At 40.9% G+C, this 24474-nt stretch overlaps 1 protein-coding gene across 1 annotated transcript in view; it reads right to left on the reverse strand.

Annotated features, from left to right (window-relative positions):
- nrxn2 (neurexin 2) overlaps nucleotides 1–24474 on the reverse strand; it is a 630539-nt gene that overhangs the window by 382254 nt on the left and 223811 nt on the right. The window contains exons 6-7 of the mRNA XM_022752210.1: nucleotides 9062–9085; nucleotides 101–262 (exon numbers count right to left, since the gene is read on the reverse strand). Coding sequence (XP_022607931.1) covers nucleotides 101–262; nucleotides 9062–9085 — 186 coding nt within the window. The remainder of the gene's footprint in view (nucleotides 1–100; nucleotides 263–9061; nucleotides 9086–24474) is intronic.

The raw sequence follows: 24474 nt of genomic DNA on the forward strand, positions 1-24474 counted from the left end.
TTTGATAAGTGCAACAGTATATAAATAAACTTCATTATTATTATTATTATTATTATTATTATTATTATTTTAAATTACACAATCACACAGAGTCACTCACATCTTTCAGGCAGCCCATGAAGTTGTTGCTGACTGGTGATCCGGGCAGGTCGGCGGTGTTGGGGCTTCCTCCGATGTAGAAGAAGTCATCGGAGCCCAACATGGTGTAATCTTCCTGGGTGTAACCAGTGGTGGTCAATATACCATCCACTGAGATGGTCACCTGGCATAGGCGTGGCCCAAAAGAGACAGATGAAAAAAGACAGACAGAGGGGAGAGAAAATAGAGCAGGGACAGGCAGAAATAGAGAATGACGAGAGAGTGGAGAGAAATTAGAAGAATGAGGAGGAAAAACAAGGAAGAAAGTGGATTAAACATCAGTGATAGGCGGCACTGTCCCCCTAAATGGTATCGCTCGGTTGGTTGCTTTTGGTGCCAGTCAGACTGGGGCCTTTCACTCTAGAGTGCAGTTGCTAAGGGAAAACCAATGGAACAGTCTAATCGTTGGCAGTGGAAGAAGAACGATCCTTGGTTAGCTGACACTAGTTTAAGTGCTGAAAATACCATTCAAATTACATGTGAGTCAACCTGTTTGTTAACATGCCATTGATAAACACTGACAACTACCTAAACCAAACACGCTGAATTAAAATGCTAATTCAAATCCAGTTCAAAATTATGATCTTACAGGTCACACTACTGTCAAAATGTCTATCTTCCCTGTGAGTAGCTACTCTGCAACATCCCTCTGCTGAGCCAGTACCTCATTCAAGGAACTACCAGTAAAAATAACCCCCCTTTCATTATTTAATTGCCTCAAGTCTCGTCTTTTGTGCAAGGTTACTACATATTCCGTTGCTTCACGTTTGATCGCTAACAGAGCAGAAAGCGCCGGTTGGAATCAAACACACAGCCGCAAGCTGATGGTATGAGATAGTGTGGATTGAAGCGCAGAAAAAAGACTTAATATACCCCCCCCCAAAAAAAAATAAAAAAAAACAGATACACAAACAGTACATTTTTGAGGTTCCCCCAGGCTTTTCTGTGAGACTGTCATTTTTTTTCTTTTTTTTTTTTTCTTTTTCTTTTTTTGGCTCAAATGATATTCCTCAGTAACCTTGTATTACTGGAACATGACTAACCCGATCAAAAGCATTTTACCCTACATTACAGCAGCTAGTACGCAGACTCTTGTACTGATGTAACACTCGACCTTACAAGATCAGGTGAAGCAACTGTTTCATGTTACACCAGGCCCTACCTTGTCAGTTTGAAGAACACCTGAAGAGGGAATCAAAATGAGACATGAGTTACACCAAGTTGAAAATAGAATGCATCTGAAATGATGAGAAGGATTTGCTCCACTCAGGTTTTTCCAGGAGTCATCACAAACGAAATCTTGTCTTTTCACTTTGCCGTTTAATTGCTGCACTTGATGAAAACGCTAATAAGTATAATTTGGCTATTTGCCTTTACATCCTGGCTGTATTTGCTATCCGTTCCACAGCTATGCTGCTACAGTACAAACATTCCTGCAAAATGTTGCTGTTTGATAGGGAGAGACTTCTGCAGTTAGTGACCAATTTATTGTCTAATTATACTAATAGAGCTGGCCTGGGCCAGAAGTGAAGCACTCGTGTCTCTGGTTCAACATCTGTTATTCTGCATAAATGTACACAGCACAAATACAGCACTGCAGGGAGCTGCGGCCATCTGCTTTTCATTACCTTTGCACACTGAAAAGTGATGCTGGATCAAACCATCTTCATTTCATCTGAAGGCCAACTTTACACTTTGGTTATTTACAATGACATTTTGCATATGGTAGCACTTCACTTTGCATGTTGGATCTAGAGTAACTACTTTAGTGAAGCTATGATAATCATTATTATACAGTAACAGCAGGATATGAGTCTATGAAACACATTTCACTCACAAAAAATATATATAAAGGGCAGAGAAACAGTGAAACCTTAGCAACTGCACTCAACAGATGAGTCACCCCAGCTGAGTGCTTGTCTTCTCTTTTCCTTGGCTGTTTTTTGTTTTTCTTTTCTTTTCTTTTTTCTTTTTTATGCCGTACTTCCCTTCTTAACAGGGCAACTCATTTTTATGTCTGCTGTTGCTACTCAGTGAGAAGAGGTATCATATCGGTGTATCGAGCATGAAGAATCTGCGGTCGACAGTGCTGGTGCGCTGGGGTGTTTGGAAAAGTCTCGGGTGGGATTTTCAGCAAGGCCACTTCATTTATCCCACAGTGACAAGAGAGACATTAGAGGCGGCTACGGAGGAGAAAAAGAGGGGGGAGGGGGCAGAAGTCTCACGATATAAGCCCTTTAAACCAAGATCCTACAGAGTTTGGCCAGAGCCTTCTACCTTTTGACGTGACCTCCTCTTGAGGTAAGGATGTAGGATTTGAGACGTCACTGGGTGGAGATATAACCTGTGAAGCTTGTGAAATTACAATGCTGACTAAAGCTCTGAAGAACACCAACGTATTTTATGGCCAAGTTCGGCTCTTTTTTGGGGAGGGCTGCTAATGGTACATCTTCGAGGCTGTGTGTGCTCACTGGGGGCCATGAGGGATTAGCATTGGCTAGCTGCCAGACACCTATAAAGTTCCCGACTAAAGAGGGGAGATCAGAGATTAGCAACGTATTTGTCCTGTCTTTCTTTCTCGTGCTCTCTCCATCAACCCCCGGATTCCACCATTTAAAAGGTTCATCAAAGCCTTTAATGCATGCAGTGTTTGAAACAAAGTACCCGCAGCCTAAACAGCAATAAAAACCCCACAGAGACAATATGTCAAAGCACATGCATTATTAGTACAAAAGAATGAACAAAAGCAAAACAAAGTGTTTTCTCTGAGGTAGCTAATTATTCACAAGAGTTAGCTAGTCTCTGCTTCAACCAGACTTGCTCACACAATCCCATTGAGTAACATTACAAGCACTTGCATCACTGGCCGGAGGAGGGAGAGGCTGAAAATATCACAGGTTGAGAGTTGAACTACCCTGGTTCTCCCGGCCTGGAAGCCACGTAGCCTGGAGGAAAGTAGCATGCACTCCCATCTCAAAACATTTTGTGCATAATGCAAAGATGGACTGACAAGTAAATTATTAAGGCTTAGACCAGAGAGGTTTTGGCTGCTCGTTCTCCATGAGATCCTGCTGAGTCTGATTGAAGCAAAGACGCAGCTAACAGCGAGTTGGAGACACCATGACGTCACTTTAAAACAAAAAGTTTCACTTGATCAAAAACGGTAACACCTGCAGTGCTGAACCTCCAACATTAGCTCCCTCGTCTATACTTAATGTTGATGACAGCTCACAGGTAAAATTACTGTTAGATTCAGGTCACTTAATGAAATACCACAAACAAGCTTGCTCCCTTGATTGTTCCAAAGTCAAAGCAATGGGAGGGACAGAACCAAAGCAGAGCTAAGTGAGGACATCCAGAAGAGCCAGGGTTAATCCAACGCCTGGATATTGCAACTTGCACAATTCCTTGACTTATTTTTGATCAGTAGGAAATGATGGTTTAGCCCATTGTTTACTGTATGAAAAAAAAAAAAACCTGTGATATCCTTTGATGGGAAAACATATGTAAAAAAAAACCTGAGACCTGAATATGGGCTGAAAATAATTCCTTGTAATTGTGTGATCACAGTTTCCTTCTTGAAATATGGCCTAGTGTGATAATCTAAGAGAAGTTCCTGAGAAAAACAGAAGTTAGAACTGGCTTAGTAACAATTTTCTAGCACATTTTCTCATGTACAATAATAAAAACTCAAGTCTAAAAATCTGGCTCCGTCCCTGCTTTCATTCTTACCTAAAAACAAGCAACTAAAACGCCGACACACAAAAAAATAAATAGGACAACACATGTAACACCCGGATCTGTCTCCAAAGCCCCTCACTGTTTCTGTTGGATCCCTTGATTTTTACCCAGCTGCTCTTCAAATACTTCTTTAGCCCGGTACACACAGAAACCAAACAGACCTGCCTGAACTCTGTGTCCCAGATAACACAGAAAACACAGAGCGGAGCTGTGTACAGCTGAATCCACTGTGAAAGGATTGACACAGCTCTGAAGTTCAAACCACGATAAGCGTTCCATTTAACCCGTTCGCATGCTGCTGAACTGGCCTCCTGCGTGGCCCTGCGGTGGGGGAATGATTTCCTTTATGCTTTTAACCTCCATCCTATTCAATCAATTTTTCACTTGTGCACTTGCTCCTTATAAAAGCATAGAACTACCTACAGAATAACAATGTGATTAATATGGGTCCTCACATGCAGTGCGTGGTGAACTACATCTGTACATCTGTGAGTCCTGCTCAGCTGAGCATGTCACTGGCTCAGTGACCATATCTGACTCCATGACTTCAGGCTGCTGGCTTACTGAGGCTACATCCACACTACGACGTTTTAGTTTTAAAAACTTTTTTCATCTATGTTTACTCGTGGCATCCACACCGCTGCAGAGTTTTAACACCTGAAATGGAGACTTTTGGAAACGCTGTTGAACCCATTTTAGTTACCCTAAAACTCCAGGGAAAAAACAGAGACCTTTTGCAAATGATGATGTCGACACCCACGGTTGCTCCCTGATTGGGTCTCATCAGCATCGACTAACAGTGGTGCAACATGAACGAGTTACAAGCTTCCTGTCTTTGCTAGCATCTGTTCTTCAGCCTAATTCTCCATTTTAACGCTACAACTGTCTTTGCTGTTCCTTGTTTGTAGTATTTTGTGCCAACTAATCAACTGCAGAGTTGAATATCTGCTTCCTGTTTACATTGTTTTCAGGTGTGTTAGTATGGATGCAGATCGTTTCTGATATGGAGCTAAAACACTCGTCTGGGCGGAGATCATTTTCATTTTGTTATTATTTTTTATATTTCCAATATCGAAAGCGAGAGAGAGACAGGAATGTCGGGGAGAGAGAGGGGATGACTCGAACCGCCGCTGCGGTTAGGACTAATGCGCTCTAACAGGTGAGCCCCTGGGACGCCCCAATCATTCTCACTTTAAACCACTGTTTTAAAATAGAAACATTATAGTGTGGATGTAGCCTGAGGGGCACATAAAGTAGATCCCCCTCCCATGAAATAAACAAGAGTCAAGTTAGTTCCAGCTGTGGTGGGAGATCTCACTGACTACACAAAGATTGCACATAAAGTGTCTTGTTGAATGCGGTGAAGACAACAACACTATACTAGAAAAGATAAGACTAAGCCGCTCCACTATATACTTCAATTGTGTTTTATTTGAATGCGTTCCAGTTGCAGATCACATGTGCTTGGAGATGTAGCTACACATGATGCTGAGGACACACACGGTTCAGCCATTGTTATTTATAATGTTGAGGAGTCAGATAGCGGCTTATGAGCTGATGGTAAGAGAACTTTTACACTTTATGGTACTTGAAGCCATATGCTGTCAGGCACATACAATGGGGAATAGCTTTGTGTGAGTCAATCTCTCTCTCACGCATCTCCCATTCAGGAATACAGATCTCATTCAACCTTCAATCCCCAAAGGCAGTCGTGATTTTCAGCATCCGATCCGAGCGAGTAGTTTCTTTGTCAGCAATTTCTAACTCTTACAGCACATTCTCACAGTCTGTCAGTACTTTCATACATGAACATCACGACTCATGCAGTGAGGTGGCATCAAGCTTACCTTGGAAATGTATCACTTACCCTTTTGTTGGCACTACATCTAATTACCAGAGATCTTTTGCAGGGAGAAATAATGTGTTATATGGTGGATTGAATGAAGAACACAGTTGAGAAGCTCACACAAGAAACATGTCACAATAAACTGCACACACTTCCTCCCCGTCAGTTCAGGTCAAAGCCAGACCCACAGGGAGGAAGGATGCTCGAGAGAGAAAGGGAAAGAAAGGGATCTCATCCGGCGGTGGACTTCGATAGGTGTCTGGCAGCTTGTCAAAATTTATTGTTGAGGGATGGTTCCTGTCTTTCATTAATAAATCATGAACCTTTGAGCTAAGCTACATCCCTAGGTTAGTAAAGACTGAAAATGAGGGAAGGTTTGGAAGTCTGGGGCGAGTGGCGTTTTGGTAACAGTTGTCAAGAGGATGGGGGAGAAAAAGGGGGGAAGTTCTTTAGCTCTGTGCCGAAAGAGTTAAAAGGGGGTTGGAGGGTGAACGAAATCGGTTAGTACTTTTGTAAGTAAGGGAAAGTCAGACACAAAAATGGTTGTTAGTACAGTTACAACAAAGGTTTGATTCAAACAGTAGATTAGTAACACTGTTTTAGTAAATTTAGTCAAAGTGGGAAGAGTAGGTGAGGATTCTTTAAAAGTCCTCTGCAATTTGATTGCTTCAAACCAGATCCAGATTTGGACTGAATGTGTTATTTCATGTGACAAGGGTTTGTTTTGGTTAAGAAGAAACAAAATGAATCCATCCAAGCTAACAGGGTGACACACAAGCCATGCACTTAAATGGAGAGAGATGACAGGGAGAGTGGGTATGGAGGGGGAGAATTCCATTAGACACAACACAAACAGACCGACTATTAAACGAAAAACTAAAGGAAGAAAAAAAAAAAGAAACCATTTGGCAAGATGCAGCAAAATGGGGAAGTATTGGGGAAGTAAATTTAATTGCAGGGCACAACATCACCAGACAAATGGGGAAAGGAAGAGAACTTTCAATGTTAATTTTTTTTTGTTTTCTTTTCTTTTTGGACAAAAATGCAACAGAAAAAAACCCATCAAGACACGTGTACAACAGACTGACACGCGCTGGGCTAGAGCAGCATTTACACCCTGTGAGGATGCTGATGTGAGGACGTTCTAGCCAATAGAGACATGCAAAACAGGGTGCAGGAGAACGACCACTGGATACTGTCAGTTTGGTGGTGGGAGTGGGACAGGATGGGACCGATGTCACCAATCACGGATGAAATCAACGGAAATGAGAGGGTTTTTTAAAGAATAGGGAAAATTGAGAGGGGAGAGAAGACGTCTGTGTCTTGGTGAATAGAGCAATTACGAATCACAATGGTGGGACATATTGTATCATAACTACCCCTGTCCTCCGTAATATTGGACCCACACACACAAAAAAACTGCACTCAGTCAAGATTCCAGTTCTCATTATGCCTCCACTGGTATTTCTGATGTTAGCTCAAAATTACTTTTCTCAAATCTGAGTGAGTCAGACAGATAGTCACTCTTTGCACACTCCTAACACTTCTCTCCAAGTCATGTGTCATGATGGACTGGCCAGATGTCTTCTATGGGGCGTCTCTATTCACCAAGAAAATGAAAATCTGTCTCCCCTCTTTATTTTTTCCCTTTTTTTGTCTCAGCAAGATAAGGTGTGAGGTCATTATTCATTTTAGTAAGTTAATTTTGAAGTTAAACTTATAGAAATAAAAAATATACATAATAATAATTAAATAAAATTAAATAAACAAAACGACAAGAGGTGTGGCTAACATGTTTTATGGCCATATTGATTATATTAGGACAATTGATATATGTATGTATATATGTTAGCCATGATATATACATATACATATATACTCAATGCAATCTGTATATCAAAAACAGAAACAGAATTTTAAAAAAAAGAGAGAGAGAGAGATAGGGGAGGGGGTTCAAGTCTCTTCATGCAAGGGGTGAGGCCAGTTAGTGTTAATGAAGGGTCGATCGCACACAGTTCAGATTTTCCCAGGCAGTTCCCTTCATGGTCTGCGTCAATGGGCAGACAGCTTCAGTTATTGATCGGAAAAAGTCCAGTGAAAGCAAGTAAGTCTGATAATAGCTACATGCCACGGGTGGTCTATAGTTCATTCAGCCTGATAAGAGTTTTTAAAATAAGATCCCACTAAGGTGTTACACAGAGAGTCTTTATCTTATTTATTTATTCAGTTTTTTAATATAATTGTCTGTAAATGATTTTGGCAAATGTCCCCCAGTCTGCAGTTTAATGCAGCTGCAATTGCTGTTTTATTTTCAATAATGAGCTTTCATCAGTACTCTTGGTCTGATCATTTCTGCCCTGGAGTTCAGGGGACTATTGGTACATTAAAGCACTTTATTAAGTGTGAATGTGTGTGTGTGTGTGTGTGTGTGTGAGAGAGAGAGAAGGAGGGAGTGCGTCCAGGTGCAGGTCTGGGAACAGCCCCATCTTGATCATAAATCAGCCTAAGGCTACTAATGGGATCAAGCCCTCATTTGATGCCTACTTTACAGTGGGGGCTTTGGCCACTAAATCAAGAGTTGTAAATACTCTTCATGAGTCCATAAACCACAGGATGGCGAGCCGGGATAACAGGTGGCTCCATAACAGGCTGAGCAGGTCCAACTGAGGCAACATAGAAAGATGGTCTCCTCAGTGCCATTCCTTAAAAGTTGTTAAAAAAAGTTGGGGAAATTAATGATCAAGGAGTTTTATTTTTTTATGTTTTATTTTTACTTCCTCTCACTGGAGTTGCCATAGCTGGCTGTTTGTCTGCTTGAGAAGTCTGCTGCGTACGCTCACTTAATAGGGTTTGTCTAAGAAAATAAATCAGGAGGAAATAAATTTACAAAAAGTAAAGGTAACTCTTAATACTTTTCTAATACTCAATTGAGAATTATCTTGCATTATGATTCTTTATTTCTTCATACGGATAGATTTTGTAGTCAAGGAATAAAATAAATAACCAAACAAAAAGAGACAGAAAAAAACCAGCAAAAAATAAAATAAAATCTTAAAATCGAAATTTCTGTATGTTTTTGGGCAGACCTCTTTGGATGAACACGTTAAGTCTTTTCAGGAAGGGGAGAACTGGATGGCAATAAAAAAAGCAATAACATATATATAGAGAGGGCTAAACGAAAAACAGAGAGGTGGAGTTTTTCAGCTACCTTGGAATTGATGGCGGATTGTACTTTCAGTAAAGCAAACAGAATAGAAAAAGGTAACGGAAAACCCAGGGCAAACCAAAGTATAAGACAATTAGAATGATATCTACCATATAATGCAGTTTGTTTACCATAGCGTGTCCAATGCCTGCGTGCTTCAGGAGAAAACAGGGGGAGGAGAAAGAAAAAAAAAAATAATGACAAACCTTAAACTCAAGAAAACACACCTCAACCCCAAAAAATGGGAAAGAAAAAGAAAAATCGCCTTTTGCAAAAGCAGCTTCTCCTTTTCATAGGCGACTCGATTCTATACAAAAATCCTATGCAATAGTAAAAAAATACGGTGGGGTCCAAAAGTCAGAGTCAGACTTTTGGGCCCCACTGTATCAGCTGATTTTAATAAAAATGAATCGTTTCTATTGTTTATGTAGTAAAACATCCAAATAAAGAAATAAAGAAAGCAATCGTCTAACTATTTTTGATTGAAAGGGTCTTCTACGAAATAAAATCATAAAGAACAAAAGGAATAAAAGGATAACAATACATTTGTTAGTATGTAAGTCGCAAGTTAAGTAGAGAAAACAACAGATGGTTCACATTCCGTGAATGACACAGTGTTAGTCGTTGAAATCATAAAAGGTAAAGGGAAAAGTAAAATTCACCAATGAAAAGAATCAAATTGGAAGAATTCTGAAGCTTGTTGTTAGTAAAAGAGACAAGAGTTAGCAAATCAACTTCCACAGAGGGGACTTGGGTAGTTTTGATGGGGATGTTTGTTTTTTGGAGTGGGGGAAGGGAATGAGGGAAAAGTACATCAGTATTAGTATTCACTCTGACAGGCGTGCTGGCTGTGGGGAACTACTCCATTTCAAAGTGGCGGACATTAGCAGTGGGCGTGGCCAACCATGTTTTTGTGACTTCAAAAGGTGCAAAATCCCTAAGCACAATGTCTCCATGTAGTAGTCATTAAGGGGCTACTGTGACATATGCAAGAGAAAACCAAAAAAAAAAGAAAAAAAGAAGAAATTATTGCATTGTAAAAATGAACAATTATAGTTACAGAAAAACTACAGTGCATTTCCAGTTTTAAAGGTAGTGATGTGAAATCATCAGGGCTTCTGGGAAAACAGGATTAATTCAGCCTGTTCTTCAGCATGAAAGGATAGACAGAGGAGGGGCAAATTTGATTTCATTTGAGGGTTGTGGAATCTGCAGCACCCTGAAAGAGAGAGAGATGTCCATTTAGTCCTTTATGTCATTTCCACAATAAACAGCAATGCTGGTTGTCCCTGGGAAGACAAAAACATACAAAGTAGAACATGAAATAAAAATAAATAAGAAGTCATGACAGATATCCTCTGCCTGTCACTGCTGTGTATGTTTTAATTTCATAGATCTGATTATTTTTGAGATTTTATGCTCATTTGCAGAGTGACAGAATATGTGCAATTTCTATTTTAAAACACTGTCAAGTTGTATATGTGATATATGCTGGCAGATAGCTATGAGAAGGGTAAAAGATCTATCAGGGAGATCTGCCCTGGGTTCTCCCTCTGGACACAGTGGACATCTAGAGGACATCTTATATCTTGATCTGAGGGTTGAAATAGTAAGCTGCTGTGGGTGACCATATCTGACAAACTGAATATGGACAAAAAGGGGGACGGCTCAATGGGAATGGGGCACTTCCTGACTGAAATACCAATTTGTGATTTCAGCTGTTGAGACAGATCAGATTTTACATACAGTTACAAAGCTCCAGGCCTGGCAGGTGAGATACTGCACATAAGATCAAAAAATGGCATCACAATGTTTGTGTAGGAGTCTGTCAGTCCCTTGTACAGTAGGTACAGTACTGTGTGTGTGTGTGCATGTGTGTGTGTGTGTGTGTGTGGGCTGGATTAGTATGTGTTTGTGCCATCTGTGTGGGAGCTGAGTCTAAGTAGTAACCATAAACAGAGTCCTCCCTGTGGGGCTAACTGGCCGATTTGAAGCTTCATGCACGCCCACTCTTTGATCCGGGGTCATGTTAAAGTACTGTCACCAGTCAACCACTTTGTCTAATGACTCCTCTTAATCCATTAAATAGGTAAATAAGATTCAATGGTGGGTGTGAATTTGCATATCCACACTGTGCTGTACTCCCTTGTCTCTGAGCTCACGAAAACAACAGCTGATACATCAAAGAGTGGATGTGATACGGGGCTTGAATAACTGGGAGGCAGACAATGGTTTATTAACTTAGACAAATGTATCCTTACAAAGGTGACATTGACTGTAGGCTCTTCAAAACTCATTCAAAGACAGCCTGGGACACCGCAGGGGCAAAAGAGAAGGGAGATTATTAAATGCAACATTTTGAATTCTGTAAGTTTCAGATCCCTCACAGGCATTTGATGTCTGGATTTTGAACTTATCTCTCTCTCTGTTCTTTGACAGAACAGCCCTGGGATGGTTGTGAAAAATGTATCCTTCAAAAAATTGCTAATGGTCTTTGAAATGACACGATAAAGTGATGGCAGCGAGTGAAAAGATGGGTGGTGTGAAATGAAAGGGAGAGATTACATTTGGACTTCTGTGTGCACAGTCCCTGCATAATCCCCTGTAATGAGTGAGTCTACACCAGCCTCTCTCAAAGAGTGGTGCCTAAATTTGTTAAAATATCATGTTTTAAATTTGGTGTTTCTCAATCCGCCTGTGAGTGAACACAAAGCCTACTAGTGAGTATTGTAAATGTGTCTTTTTCAACATTAAATCAACCCATACGTAAACTCAAACATTATTATTTGAGTTGGCTGTTTTGCGTTGTTGTTGGACTTCACTGTGAGCGACACTGTCTACTCAAGTAGCTTCGCGTTTTAAAGTTTGTTTTTGCAATTTACGTCGAAAATGATGAGCGTGACATTTGAATGGAAATGTGGATGAAGCCAGCTGTTAGTTTGCCCTGGGACTGTGCTAAATTTCACCGGTTATCAGCCTATGAACGATCAAACACAGACAACGGACCGGTGGCTTAAGAGCGTGCCAGTTAAAAGAAAATCAAAACAAACCTCTGACATATTGCACGCAACAGGCAAGTGTTAAGTTTTACTACTCATGTAGTCACCACAACTGAGACTCATCGTGTGTTTGATAGCATATGCCCAGTGTCCATATGTGTAATATTGATGCTACATAAAAAAACATGTTGATAAAGTTCTGTCCCAGTTCACATTCTTCCACGCAAGCTCACCGCAACATTATTGAAGTGGTAGGCCCTATTGGATTTGAGGATGTTTGGGGAGTTAGGTGGTTCGTGAGTCCTTGGTCTGAAAAAGTTTGAGAAACACTGGTCTACACAGTTAAGTAAGCAGTTTGTGCATTTTAAAGAAAAGAGGGCAGGTTTATTTTGATTTCCCTGAGCAGGTCTCAGTAAAGGAATAAATCTAGGAGGAAAAGAAATGGACATGAATTTGGAACCTGTTTATGCAAAACTTAAATTCAGTGAAGGAGGACACTTAATTAGCTCCTTGTTCTTTCTTACATTTGTCATGTTGCTTTGTTAATCTTTTGAGGGGGCTTAATGAAGCTTTGTGGGTTGTGAAAACTAAATTATGATGTCTTGTTTTAAGTTTATCTGCACCATAATAACTATTCACTTCAAGGAAGACGGAGTTGGTCCATATCGAATAAAGGTAGATGTCCATGTGTTGTTTGATTATAGATCAGGTCTAGGTTCTATATTAATACTGTGAAAGTATCAAAGCCTCAGTCCACAGAGAAATGCACACAGCCTGTATTCAGACACTGAGCCTTAAACCAGCTGTCAGGACTGCTGTAACTTTGTGATGTCACAACAAAGCAGTCACCACTCTCAGCCATGCCCCAAGCCCCACCCGCCTAGACTTGGTTTCTCTGAGTGATTGCTTGAAATGTGCTATATTCTTATTTGATCACTCAGAAAATAATCAGCCAATCAGAAGAGAGGATCAGAGTCTCTCTTCTGATTGGCTCACTGACCTGTTGTTACTAGCCACAGAGAGAAGCCTGAGAGAGGAGATGTATAACTACTTTGGGATGGTTTTTGGTTCTTAAAACCACCAGTATATCTTCTTAAAACACAGGAGAAGAGGAAAATATGGAGCTTTAAACTGGGGACTGGACTGATTTGAAGAGTAAGAAGCAGAAAGAGCTTTGTGAATAAACAGCCCGACTAGAAAGAAATGTAGTGAACTGAGCCATTGAAACTGATGTGTGAACGTAGATCTAGGGTTGCAGCTGCTATACAAGTCAGACTTTTTTTTTTACTGCAGGCTCAAGACCAGTAAGTACTGCTGAACTGTTGCTCCATTGTCAAGATCAATCGTGCAGAAAATTAAACTTTTGTCCTGTTTTTGTTATCAAACGGCAGACAGAATGGTCGGGTTACTTAGTTGGTTTAAAGGGTTTTTGTCACGATTTCCCAATTTTTGTTGTATTTAATGAGGGAAAAATTCAGGACATCTCCTACAATAACAAACCATATGAGATGAATCCCTCCTTATCCCACGCAGAGAGCATCCCAGGAATGCCAAGTTGTCTCAGTGAGAAGGGCGAGCGTAGTATAGAGGGAATACAGTGGGCTGATAACAACTGAGAGTACCAAAAGATAAATATGAATAAATATGTCGAGGGATTCTGGAGAATAAAAACTCTAGTACATGAGAATAGGAGCAGAACAGGGATGCATGATTATGAAAAACAGACCAGCTTGCCTCTTTTCTGTCCTGCTAATTTTACTGTCTTACAGTGCATTTCCTCTTCCACTCTGTACTTGTTCCAAATTTGCCTCAAACCCAACACGCCTGAAGCCCCTGCTGTGACAGCCCGTTACACTCTCTGTAATTGACCCATGTGGGAAAACGAAGGCTGTGAATACCGATGTTTGCTGATGGAGGATAAAGCTCCCAGTCATGTAAACAACCACGGGCCCAGACAAACAACTTTGTGCTGCATCTGTCCCAAAGGGCCCCCTGGGCTAAGAAATCTTCATATTAAATACTGGGGGATGGGCTGGTTAAAGAGAGGAGGAGGGAATGCTGGTACTGTTAACATACTAATTCACTGTCTTTGTTCCGTAGCTGTGAGTGGTGAAATAATTCATGAGGCTTTGTCAGCGGCGTTACACAGAAGTCCTGCAGGATGCCGGCCGCAGTTGGCTAAGATGTGAAATGATGTTTTTGTAGAGCTGCTGATCTTTTACACACTCGTCACTCTGGACGTTACTGAATTGCGGCCACCAGCGAATAAGCTGAATAAATATTTAATGACAAAGCTGTGAAAATGATCAATGACTAGTGCAGTGGAGCCAAGATTCCCAGTCCAGATAGATTTATCATTGTAACTGAGAAAGTTCTAAGACTGATGACCGTTCTCCTATAAATTTCCAATTTGGGCCTTTAGAAAAAAAAAAAGTGATATTGTGGGATAGTATTATGGGGCAGGAGGGAAGGGAAGAGGTGTGATTTGTCATCAGGCAGAAACTTCAGTGTGAATTAATGATAAGTGACACATGAAAAATAAGTGTGTGTTGTAAACACCTAAGTACAAGCTGGATCCATATTATATACATCTACGTGTCTGCCTGGGTAATTACGCATTGGTGGTCTATGAAGCTGTCCTCGGTAACACAGACACTCTGTGGGTGACCCTGTCAGACGGAGTGGAGCTGGGCTTCAATTCAAAATAGCTCTTTCAGGTACATTTGGTTCCGCGTTCATTCCAATCATCCGGCATTCACTCCAGTCCGCCTCCCTCTAAGTCTGGCTCCAAGTAATGGAAACTGGCAGACAGGCTTCAGGTGCAAATATAAATGTCACTGCAATTACAGTGGAGAGGAGTCTGCAAACAAACAGCGGGCAAGGGTGTATGCTTCTGTATAGGTATGTGTGCATGGAAATTGCAGTAGAACATATTGCGTATTCCAATGCAGACAGTCATCACTTTCTCTCTTTTTTCTGTGGAGCTTCCCATCATCCCAATCTCTATTTTCCCATCTGTGACTGATAGACGGACTCTCCCTTTGAACAGTGGCCCTTCTTTCTCTTTAGATTTTATCAGGATGTGACCAAGTTCAATGTCAAACAAGTGCGACTGCAGAGACTACAAAATGTGACAGTAAAGATTATTTAAATACTAATCAACTGCTTTTTACAGTGTGCCTTAGATTATTGTATAAAATAAACCATGTGACACAAGCTGAGGACGCGGCCTATGACGGCGTGGCTGACGTGGTCCACGAAGGCCAAACGGAAATAAGAAGGTGTTACCTACAGAGGATTTTCGCCTTGCGTCACCAGCTGTGCCCGCTCTTCCCCTTGCATCACAAAGTAACACGCCTGTCGCCTAGCAACCTTGACAACATCCTATTTTTCAAAAACTTGATATTTAAAGGCCCTTGGTTTTTTAACGGTTGTACTGTTATCTTTTAAACTCAACTGAAACCCAATACTTACATTTAAAAGTGTAATCTTTGGGCTCTCTGTCGGTGTTGTTTGCTGTCATATTTCATTACAATTACATTACGCAATGAATCTTGGGATAGGTTGGGCTGTGAAGGATCCGCCCATTGAAACCTTTGTTGCCCACGAAAAGAAGGCCACATTTGAAGGAGCCTTTGAGATGGGACAGCCACACGGCTGTGATGCAAATGGTCTTCAAATGCAGCCTCTGAAGGATGTGGCCCCTGAATTTTGGTCACAGCTATTTTGTTGTACTGTTTTAGGGACGTACCCTTCTCCATTTTGAGTTTGTACCTGGCTAAACATACTGCTTGCATCCCTATAGCACCAGTATACAATCTTCTTCAAACTAGTGAAATAGATTAAACTTTTTTCTCTGGCAGATGGCTGATCTAGCTAGAGAGGGCATTTTAATTTAGGAATTAAAAACACATTGGAATAAAAAAAGATCAACTGCATAGTTACCTTTTGTTTCTATCTCTGAACTCGTCTAAACTTTAATCCAGTGTGTGAGCATAAAAACTATAGCAGCTGAACATGAATATGCATGTGTTAGACAAAGTCGCTCTCGCAGTTCATAATTGTTCATACTTTGTATGTACTTGTGATTGCACTTGATCAGAAAAAAAATGTTTCAGCTCAGCTAAAGAGTACAAAATAGTAACAAATTACTTCTTACCTACAGAGCACAAAGTATTAAGCCCACAGCATTGGCAAGTTTGTTTTCCTCCTGTTGACTGAGTGTAAATGAGGAAAACAACATGCCATGTCTCTAGAACCCAACTCAGTCAGAGAAAATAAGAGACAATAAAAGACATCAGCAGTAAAGGTGTGGGGGTGTGTTGTTTTCCCCTCGGAATTAAAGTGTGAAGCTGTGTCATTTCAGTGTCACCAAATTGCACAAATGCTGAATTATACATGCTGGTACTGCAGACTGTGATTTGCCTTGAGTTCTCTGGTGTTGTCAAGAGTAACTAACTGATGCAAGAGTAGAGAGGGAAAATTGAGGGACAGCACTTTCCCAATTACGATGCAGGTAGCGCCTTAGGATGATGATGATGATTTTTTTTTTACATTGATGCTATTTTACAACAGGCTTTTACACGGATACAAAACGCCATAAATATGTTCACTGCTAGTGTTTTCTTTTACAAGGCCACCTCTCCTCACTTTCTTCCTAAGTCGTTTGCCCCTGCTGACTTGTCCTGTGCTCTCCCATAATCTCTTTCTCGAGATCTCACCTGTTTCTGTGTCGCTAGCACTTTATTACCTGTTTCCACCTGTTCGAATGTGCTAATGGTGCAGAGATTTGTTATCAGATAACAGGTCTGCGAGACAGAGGAATGAATAAAGATGAAAGTGCTGGAGCAGGTAGTGGCAAATGAGGCTGATGAGTGAGCGAGTGTGGGAATGCGGGCAGATATGCTAATGCAGCGGAAATGTGATGCAAATGAGCTCCTTTCCCCTACAATGCACAGAACCTCTCCATGCCAGTATCAAACAGCTGGGATGATGTTTTAACATGAAGTGTTTGTATTAATTAATTATTTTTTTTGCAATGCAAAGTCAGATGTTGTGATTCAGATACTGACCTCTGATCAGCGTGGGGAAGGAAGCACGGGGTGGGGGAATAAATAAATAAATAATTCCCAAATGGAAATCCAGATGATGACTGCGCCTCTCGGCACGGCTAGAACACATTAAGAATACTTAAAATGTCATTGGCGGTAAACTGAGGAAGGATTACAGGGGTGTTAGCATGTCATTATATACATCAAACAAATCCACTACTCTCCTGCCTGCTCTGAATAGCAATACCTATCGTCTGCCATAAAAAATGCATTGCTCTGTGTGCTGGCAAAGCCAAGCACTCTAAATGGCTTTTTCAATTTGGCCACAGGAGGTTGAATCTGTTATTATGCTAAACGCATTATGCTGACTTGATTGAGATGTTAACATGTGAATGGTAGGAGCTAATCCACAATGTGTGTATGGAGTGGCCATGACATTTAAGCCTAGGGTTCAAGATTAAAATTGCTTCAGTCACTGATTAAGTTCATTTGATTCTTTTGCTCACCAATTACTTTTGCTTGAATCATTTGTTGCACATGTCAAAGCACTAAAGGATGAGGTTTTTCTAACGCCCCCACCTCGTAAATCAGGACTTGTCAGACATTTTTTTTTTATCAATAATATCAGAACGTTTAAGTGGAGGATGCAGTTGTATGGAAAGGGTTAATGCGACTACTGCAGGCAGGGGCGATTCACTACCCAACAGCAAAGCAGACACAGTTGCTAAGTGACAAATTGCTAGCCGGAATGGACAAGAGAGACAGAGTGAAAATGAGAAAGAGAGGGAGGGGACGATGCGCGGGAGAGAGAGGAATTGATTGGCTCTCTCTTAGGAATTCTAGCTGCCTCTTGGAGGGAGGTTGGGTGAGATGGGTGGGAGGGTGGAGGAGTGGGGAGGGTAATTGCAGCTGATCATACCTTACAGAAATGGATGAAAAACAATCTGAACAGGCGAAAGAGGTAGAGAAACCAAAGCAAGACGGGGGGTGTGGGGTGTGTGTGGGTGGGGTAAGCTTCTAGTATTGATTGAAGGGGAGGGCTGATGTTCTCATTCTGCAGTCTCATATGAAACATGCTATGGCGGTTAAAACATGACTCTTGAATATCTTTTACAGGGGTTACAACAAATGAGAGACTAAATGATGAGCGAAGGGTTTAAACCGCTGCAGCACATTTAGAAATTCCTTGTTAATGCTTTTGCCTGTAGAAGATCTTACGACGCTAATAAATGACAACGATTCTCCCTGATGAATCTTTCACTCATGACAGCAACTGAGCTGTGACAGTGTTTCATTTTCAAATCACGCTATTATTTGGATGGGAAGTCTATTTTTTTTTTCTTTCTTATCAAATGTTCTCCATTCTTGTTCTATTTCTCTGCATAAAAAAACCAAACACTAGCTGAATGAAACAGCAGACACAGGCATCGTGTGAGAGCAGTGCTGTGTGGTGGATGTGAATACATACAGCTAGTTAGCACCAATTCCTTTCATGTGTGGGAGACATGTATGGAGGCAAGAAGGGGTTGTGAATTCAATTTGGTGTGTTGGTGTGTTTTTGTGTGTGTGTGTGTGTGTGTGTGTGTGTGTGTGTGTGTGTGTGTGTGTGTGTGTGTGTGTGTGTGTGTGTGCATGTGTGTGTGTGTGGGTACACTCAACTGAATAACTATGTTGGCCTTCTTGGTTTTTATCTAATGTTGCCTTGCTGCTTGTAAAACTTTGTGTGTAAAGTTTTATTATCCATTATTGACTGTGAGGGTGGGCTTCAGCCTCCACAATCATAAACAGCTGTGTGCATGCCTGTGGATTCACAATGACTTTGAAAGTTTCTTTTTTTCCCCATTGCACATATGCTTTTTTTGTGGTTTACATTAAAGGTCCCATATTGAATAAAGTGAGACTTCCATGTGTTGTTTGATTATAAAGCAGGTCTAGGTTCTATATTAATAATGTGAAAGTATCAAAGCGCTCAGTCCACAGAGAAATGCACACAGCCTGTATTTAGAAACTGAGCCCAAAGATACTCTATAACAAAGATGACGCATTACAAGCAGTGCCAATGGTGTGAAATGGTGTACACTTCCTGTCTCATAAGTGAGTGTGGTTTGATTGCTTGTTCATGTTAAAACATAACAACAATAAAAAACACTAGATACAGTATGAATCATGTTTCTCTTGTAGGACTGAACAGACTCAGACCTGCTGTCGGTCTCCTAAAGGGGCGAGGAGGTGAAGAACCCCATGTGAACAAGTAACAGGAAATGATTGTAAGTGTGCTGTCCCCTTCTCAACTGTCTCTGGCTGTTAAAATGAGCTGTCAGGACTTCTGTAACTTTGTGACATCACAACAAAGCAGTAACCACTCTCAGCAACTAACTTTGCAGGAACTGGTTTCTCTGTGTTTGCCTGAAATCTGCTTTATTTTTATTTGATCACTCAGAAAACAGTCAGCCAATCAGAAGAGAGGCTCACAGCCTCCTCTCTTCTGATTGGCTCACTGACCTGTTGTTCCTAGAGCTCGAGAGAGAGACGCCTGAGAGAGGAGATGTAAAACTACACTGAGATGGTTTTTTGGTTCCTAAAACCACAAATATATCTTCTTATGGATATCAAACCCTGTAGTATACAATATGGAACCTTTTAATAAAACATCAAAAACTAACTTCTTGTATAACAGCCATGATTCATCACCTTGCTTTAATCAAAGAAGGTAAAGCTTTACTGCTGGTAACAAATAGGTAAAGCACAGCGCTTCCTGTGAAGTGGGAGATTGCAGAACAAGAAATATGAAGGTCTCCTAAGAGACTGAATCACTAGTCTGTTACATCAATCTGTGCTCCAGCAAAACAAACATTTATATTTGCATTTCTCTATAGATTCTTCGGGCAGTTTATTCCCTAAGTAATTAAAAGAAATCCATTTTCTCAAAATTGCAGAACCTCAGTGGATTCCAATATGTTTCACAATGGTCGCTGCCTACGTGTAACAGATTATAATTCTCAACGTGACCTTCGCTGAACCCTATCCAGATACAGATCAAAGCTCACCAGCTCTCCAGCTGAACTCCGGGCCAGTAGTTCAACCTTAGGGCTGTGTATCCAGCACTAAAAGAACATGAAAAAATCTGTTTGATCCATTCATGAATCCAATGGCTGCATCCAGGGCCCAGTTATATGGAAAAGAGATGTGCGAGGGGTGGGCGGACTTAAAGGAAATCAAAGCAGACAGAAAGCGAGAGTCAGCCAGAGACAAGGGAAGGGCCCATGATACTGTAGGTGAGGGGGTGTGGGGGGATGACAGTGATACAAAATGGAAAAATGGGATAGTTAAAAAAAAAAAGAAGAGATATTGAGTTCAAAGGTCTCTCTATCTCTCTCTAGATGCCGGCGATGCTACTGGCCCAGTTCTGTGACACAGTGGATGTTGAATCTTTTGCTCATAAAGTCACATTGGGGAATACATAGAAAACTTTCCTCTGTTCTCCTTTTCGTAGAACAGAACAAACTGCTATCTCCCTCCCAGTGCTCCCCCCAATCCTCCCACCGCTCAGATTCTCCTTTAGTCTCAGATGGCAGCACTACACTTCATTTCCCACTCTCTGTTGTACACACAGCCGCTCTTTCACTCTCTCTTCTTGTCATGAACAAAAAAAAAAACCAAACTAAAATACAGACATACAAGCACGCACTTCCTTTCCCCTGCCAATGTGTGTCTCATGTTTCCTCTGACTGCCTGCAGTGTCCTGTGGGACCCGGGGCGTCTGCTCAGCACACAGACAGACAGACTGTTGCGATGTGAGGCCGTCGTGATTGTTCCAGTGATCATCGGTGTGGAAAGTTAGTCCTCCACAAATACATCAGTATATAGATTACTGTATTTCTGCATCCCTTTCTTTCCAGTATATCGAAAGCAGGGGGTCCGACATGTTTCCTGGAATTGCATTGCCGCAGTCTGAACCAACCATGGAATGGGTTTATATTAATGATTATACAAAGTGATAATATTAAAGAGGATGAAACACCACAATAAAGAGCTGTTTGATTTGAATTCTACGGTCAACTAAAGAGCAAACTACTGTAAGGCATAGCATTCCATTACACTATTACACATTGTGCACATTTCTGTTATCGTTCTATTTTTTTCACATTTTTATCATATGTATTTTATTAAAGACATTTTCTATTTATATTTAAGTTACCTGACTTACTGTACCTTTGCTTATGCTTTATATTTCTTCTTCTTACTATATTTATTGTTATGCACCAAAACACTAAAGCAAATTCCTCGTGAGAAAAACAACTTGCCAATGTACCTGATTCTGATTGAGATTTATGTGGAAGCCGTGAAGGGCAAGTGAAAACATTGTTTTTTATCAGGATTCCCCAAGTTTTTTTTTTTTTTTTCCATCTGTGAAAACAGAGAGGCCAGTGATTTTTTTTCTTCAACTGTATAAAAAATCCCTGAGGCAAGTGATTTATTATTTATTTTTTTATTCTTATTTTTCTTTTACTAGGAAGAAAATATTTTATTTATTTTCATTATTTTTAACTTGCCTGTCAGGGCTTCTGTAGATTCAGCATTACATACATTACACAGTAACAATGAGCACTAAAAAGTGATTTTGTAATCACAGTTTACTTGTGTTGTACACAGACGCAGAGGCTCAGCTGAGTTTTGCTGGTTAAACTTTTAATGCTATGGAAATACTGAGTGTGTGACAGAAGAGGAAGCTGATAAAACAAATCTGCTGACTGCTGTCAGGTCTTTCATTCAACGCTCCTGTCTCAGTGCTGGCTCTGATATCACAACCTGTGTGCAAATCTAATGTTTAAAGGAAATACATTAACATCTGAACATTCACTGTACATCAGCCTCTACCTGATCTGCGCTTACTCTGCTGCTACTTTGCAACACACCCACGCGCACACACACACACACACACACACACACACACACACACACACACACACACACACACACATACACACACACACACACACACACACACAAACTGATTGATTGACTTTTGAGTTACCGCAGCTACAGTAAAGGGTATGAACGTAATAACAGAGGCGCCAGTGGTTTAAGTTCAGTTAGTCTGAGGTGTTTTCAATTCAATTGTGGCTATGATGTGTCTGCAGGGACTCTGAGTGGGAAGATCATAAAATAAATACTCAAAAAACATGCAGTACGATGTTGTCGATGCACTGTGCATGCACTAAGAGAACGACCTTAACTGCTACATGCATGCTGACTAGCCTAGTGTCCTTGCACACTTACTTAATATATGACATATTTTCACCATGTGCTCTCTTTCTTGCAGTGTATCACATATATCTATCATTTCCCAAGACACCCTAACATCAGGGTTTCCATCTTTGTCTTTGCCCTTATTTCTGCAGGGTGTTTTGACAGTGTGTGTAATCCCAGAGGCAAGGAAAAGGGCAAGAATGGTCACCGGTGCTAAAGTCTATGAGATGTCCATGATGGTACCTCATCGTGTCAGGCAGAGCAGAGGGATGGGAGGGAGGGGGGTGGAGGTGGGATGCTTCTCTGCTTATGCCAACCAATGCGTGCAGTGAACGGGGTCAGACAAGTGGGTGTGTGTGTGTGTGTGTGTGTGTGTTGAGGGGAAGAGACTTGCACTGATGAGAGGTCAAGACAAGTGTCCTTGCTGTAGACCACAGGGATTTGCCGATTTTTTTCAAACATAAACCACTTTTCCTCCCACATAGACACTTGCAGTTCTGGCAGATGCCACCAAGGGGAGCTCTGAACCTGTGATCATTCGTTAACCATATAGCATACTCATTCCTCCCCCACCCCTCCCCTTTCTTCTTGGTGGAGAGTCCCTATCACCTCACCTAATTCTGTCTGCTTCATTTTATCCTGCACAAAGCTGACAAATTCATAGGTTTTTGTGGAGAAAGATGGTGAATATACATATACAGAGGGAGAGAGTGAGTCAGAGAGAGAGAGAGAGAGAGAGAGAGAGTGGAGAGCTCACAGGCTTTACTTATTTTGGGGCTTACTGATGCAACGGTAGATATGGATGACGTTAGAGGAGCCACTAAGAACAACAGACAGAGAGTGGATGAGACTTTGGAGGCAAATGGGACTGTACGATAACCTCAGCTGGATTTCAGTGCTTGTCTTGTAGACTGTGGGCTATTTTTAAATGCAAGATATCATGTTAGCTACGACGGGAAGAGCGGTGGGGAAAACAATAGCTGTGTCTTAGTGTGGCTGCTCTGTTTACATGTTTCAGTTGTATTTAAAGATTAGATGATGTAATAAACAGTACTTATAGCATCTAAACTATGCCAAATAAGGTAGATGGGAGGGACAACGTATTGAAGGTGATAATTTGCACTTATTAATATGCATGGCCATGGCCACACTTAAAATGACAAAAAATGCTATTTAATAGGAAAGTTGTCCAAATTAGTTGTAAGTCTTTGCTGAGCTTGAGGTGACTGTCATGAAAGTGTTATTGAAGTCTTTGGAAGCTGTAGTTTATAATGTCTGTGTTGTGGAAAGCATTGCATTGTTCCTGTTATTCGATCCACCTTCTGTAACCTCACGTCACATGTCACTCTCATGGGTCTGTATGATGTACGAAGAATGATATTAAAAACCTTCAGGCTGTGCACATTTTATTATTTATACACAAGTGCTACTGATTATTGTTGCGATCTATAATATATTTCTTTTAGCTCTTAAGTGTTATCCTTAGATGTTTCTAAGGATACGTGACCGTATGAGCGCAACCACACTACACTTCCTCTGACATGTGTGTAACTGTCGAGACCTCGGAGCATTCAAGTGCTCATTGATCAGCTGGATATCGGCCGTATCAATGGATGTAAACACAGGGTCAGAGGTGGTCAATGTCATCGATGCCTCGCTCCTTTTTGTCCCCCAGTGTTGATGGTCCATTGTAAATCCAGAGAGCTCTTTAACACTTACACTGCCCGTTAGGTCGATGGGAATAATCCGGTGGGGATTCAAGCTGTTAGGCAAGTTAATGGAGATCGCCTGGACAGCATGATGAGTACAGGCATATGATATCTGCATGAAGTTCAATCAGAGGTTTTTAGAGCTCAAGCTGTGTTTTCTTTTTTTTCTTCATCCTGAGTAACATGCAGGGCAGAAGCAAACTCTGTCTATTGATTTTCAATACAGGCGTGATGTTCATTTTTATTTTTTCCCCAGGAAGATCAAGGATAAGTAGAGCTAAGCTTAACACTAACAGATGTGCTTGTTATTATATTATTTATTCAATTCATATTATTGTTATCATTATAAATTTGATATGAAACGAATAAACTTACTAACTATATTAGAACTGTTGCATAGGTAACATTTAGTAACTGATTGTACTGTGCTGCTCTAATTTGATCTTATTTTCCCATCACAATCCTTGCAGTTTATTGTATTGTTGGCGAACTGACCGAAGATCAAGATTACTGAATCTCGTTCTTTCCCTGAGCC

This window comes from Seriola dumerili, unplaced genomic scaffold (genome assembly GCF_002260705.1).
Source record: "Seriola dumerili isolate Sdu_G_001 unplaced genomic scaffold, Sdu_1.0 BDQW01000167.1, whole genome shotgun sequence".
Classification (NCBI taxonomy): domain Eukaryota; kingdom Metazoa; phylum Chordata; class Actinopteri; order Carangiformes; family Carangidae; genus Seriola; species Seriola dumerili.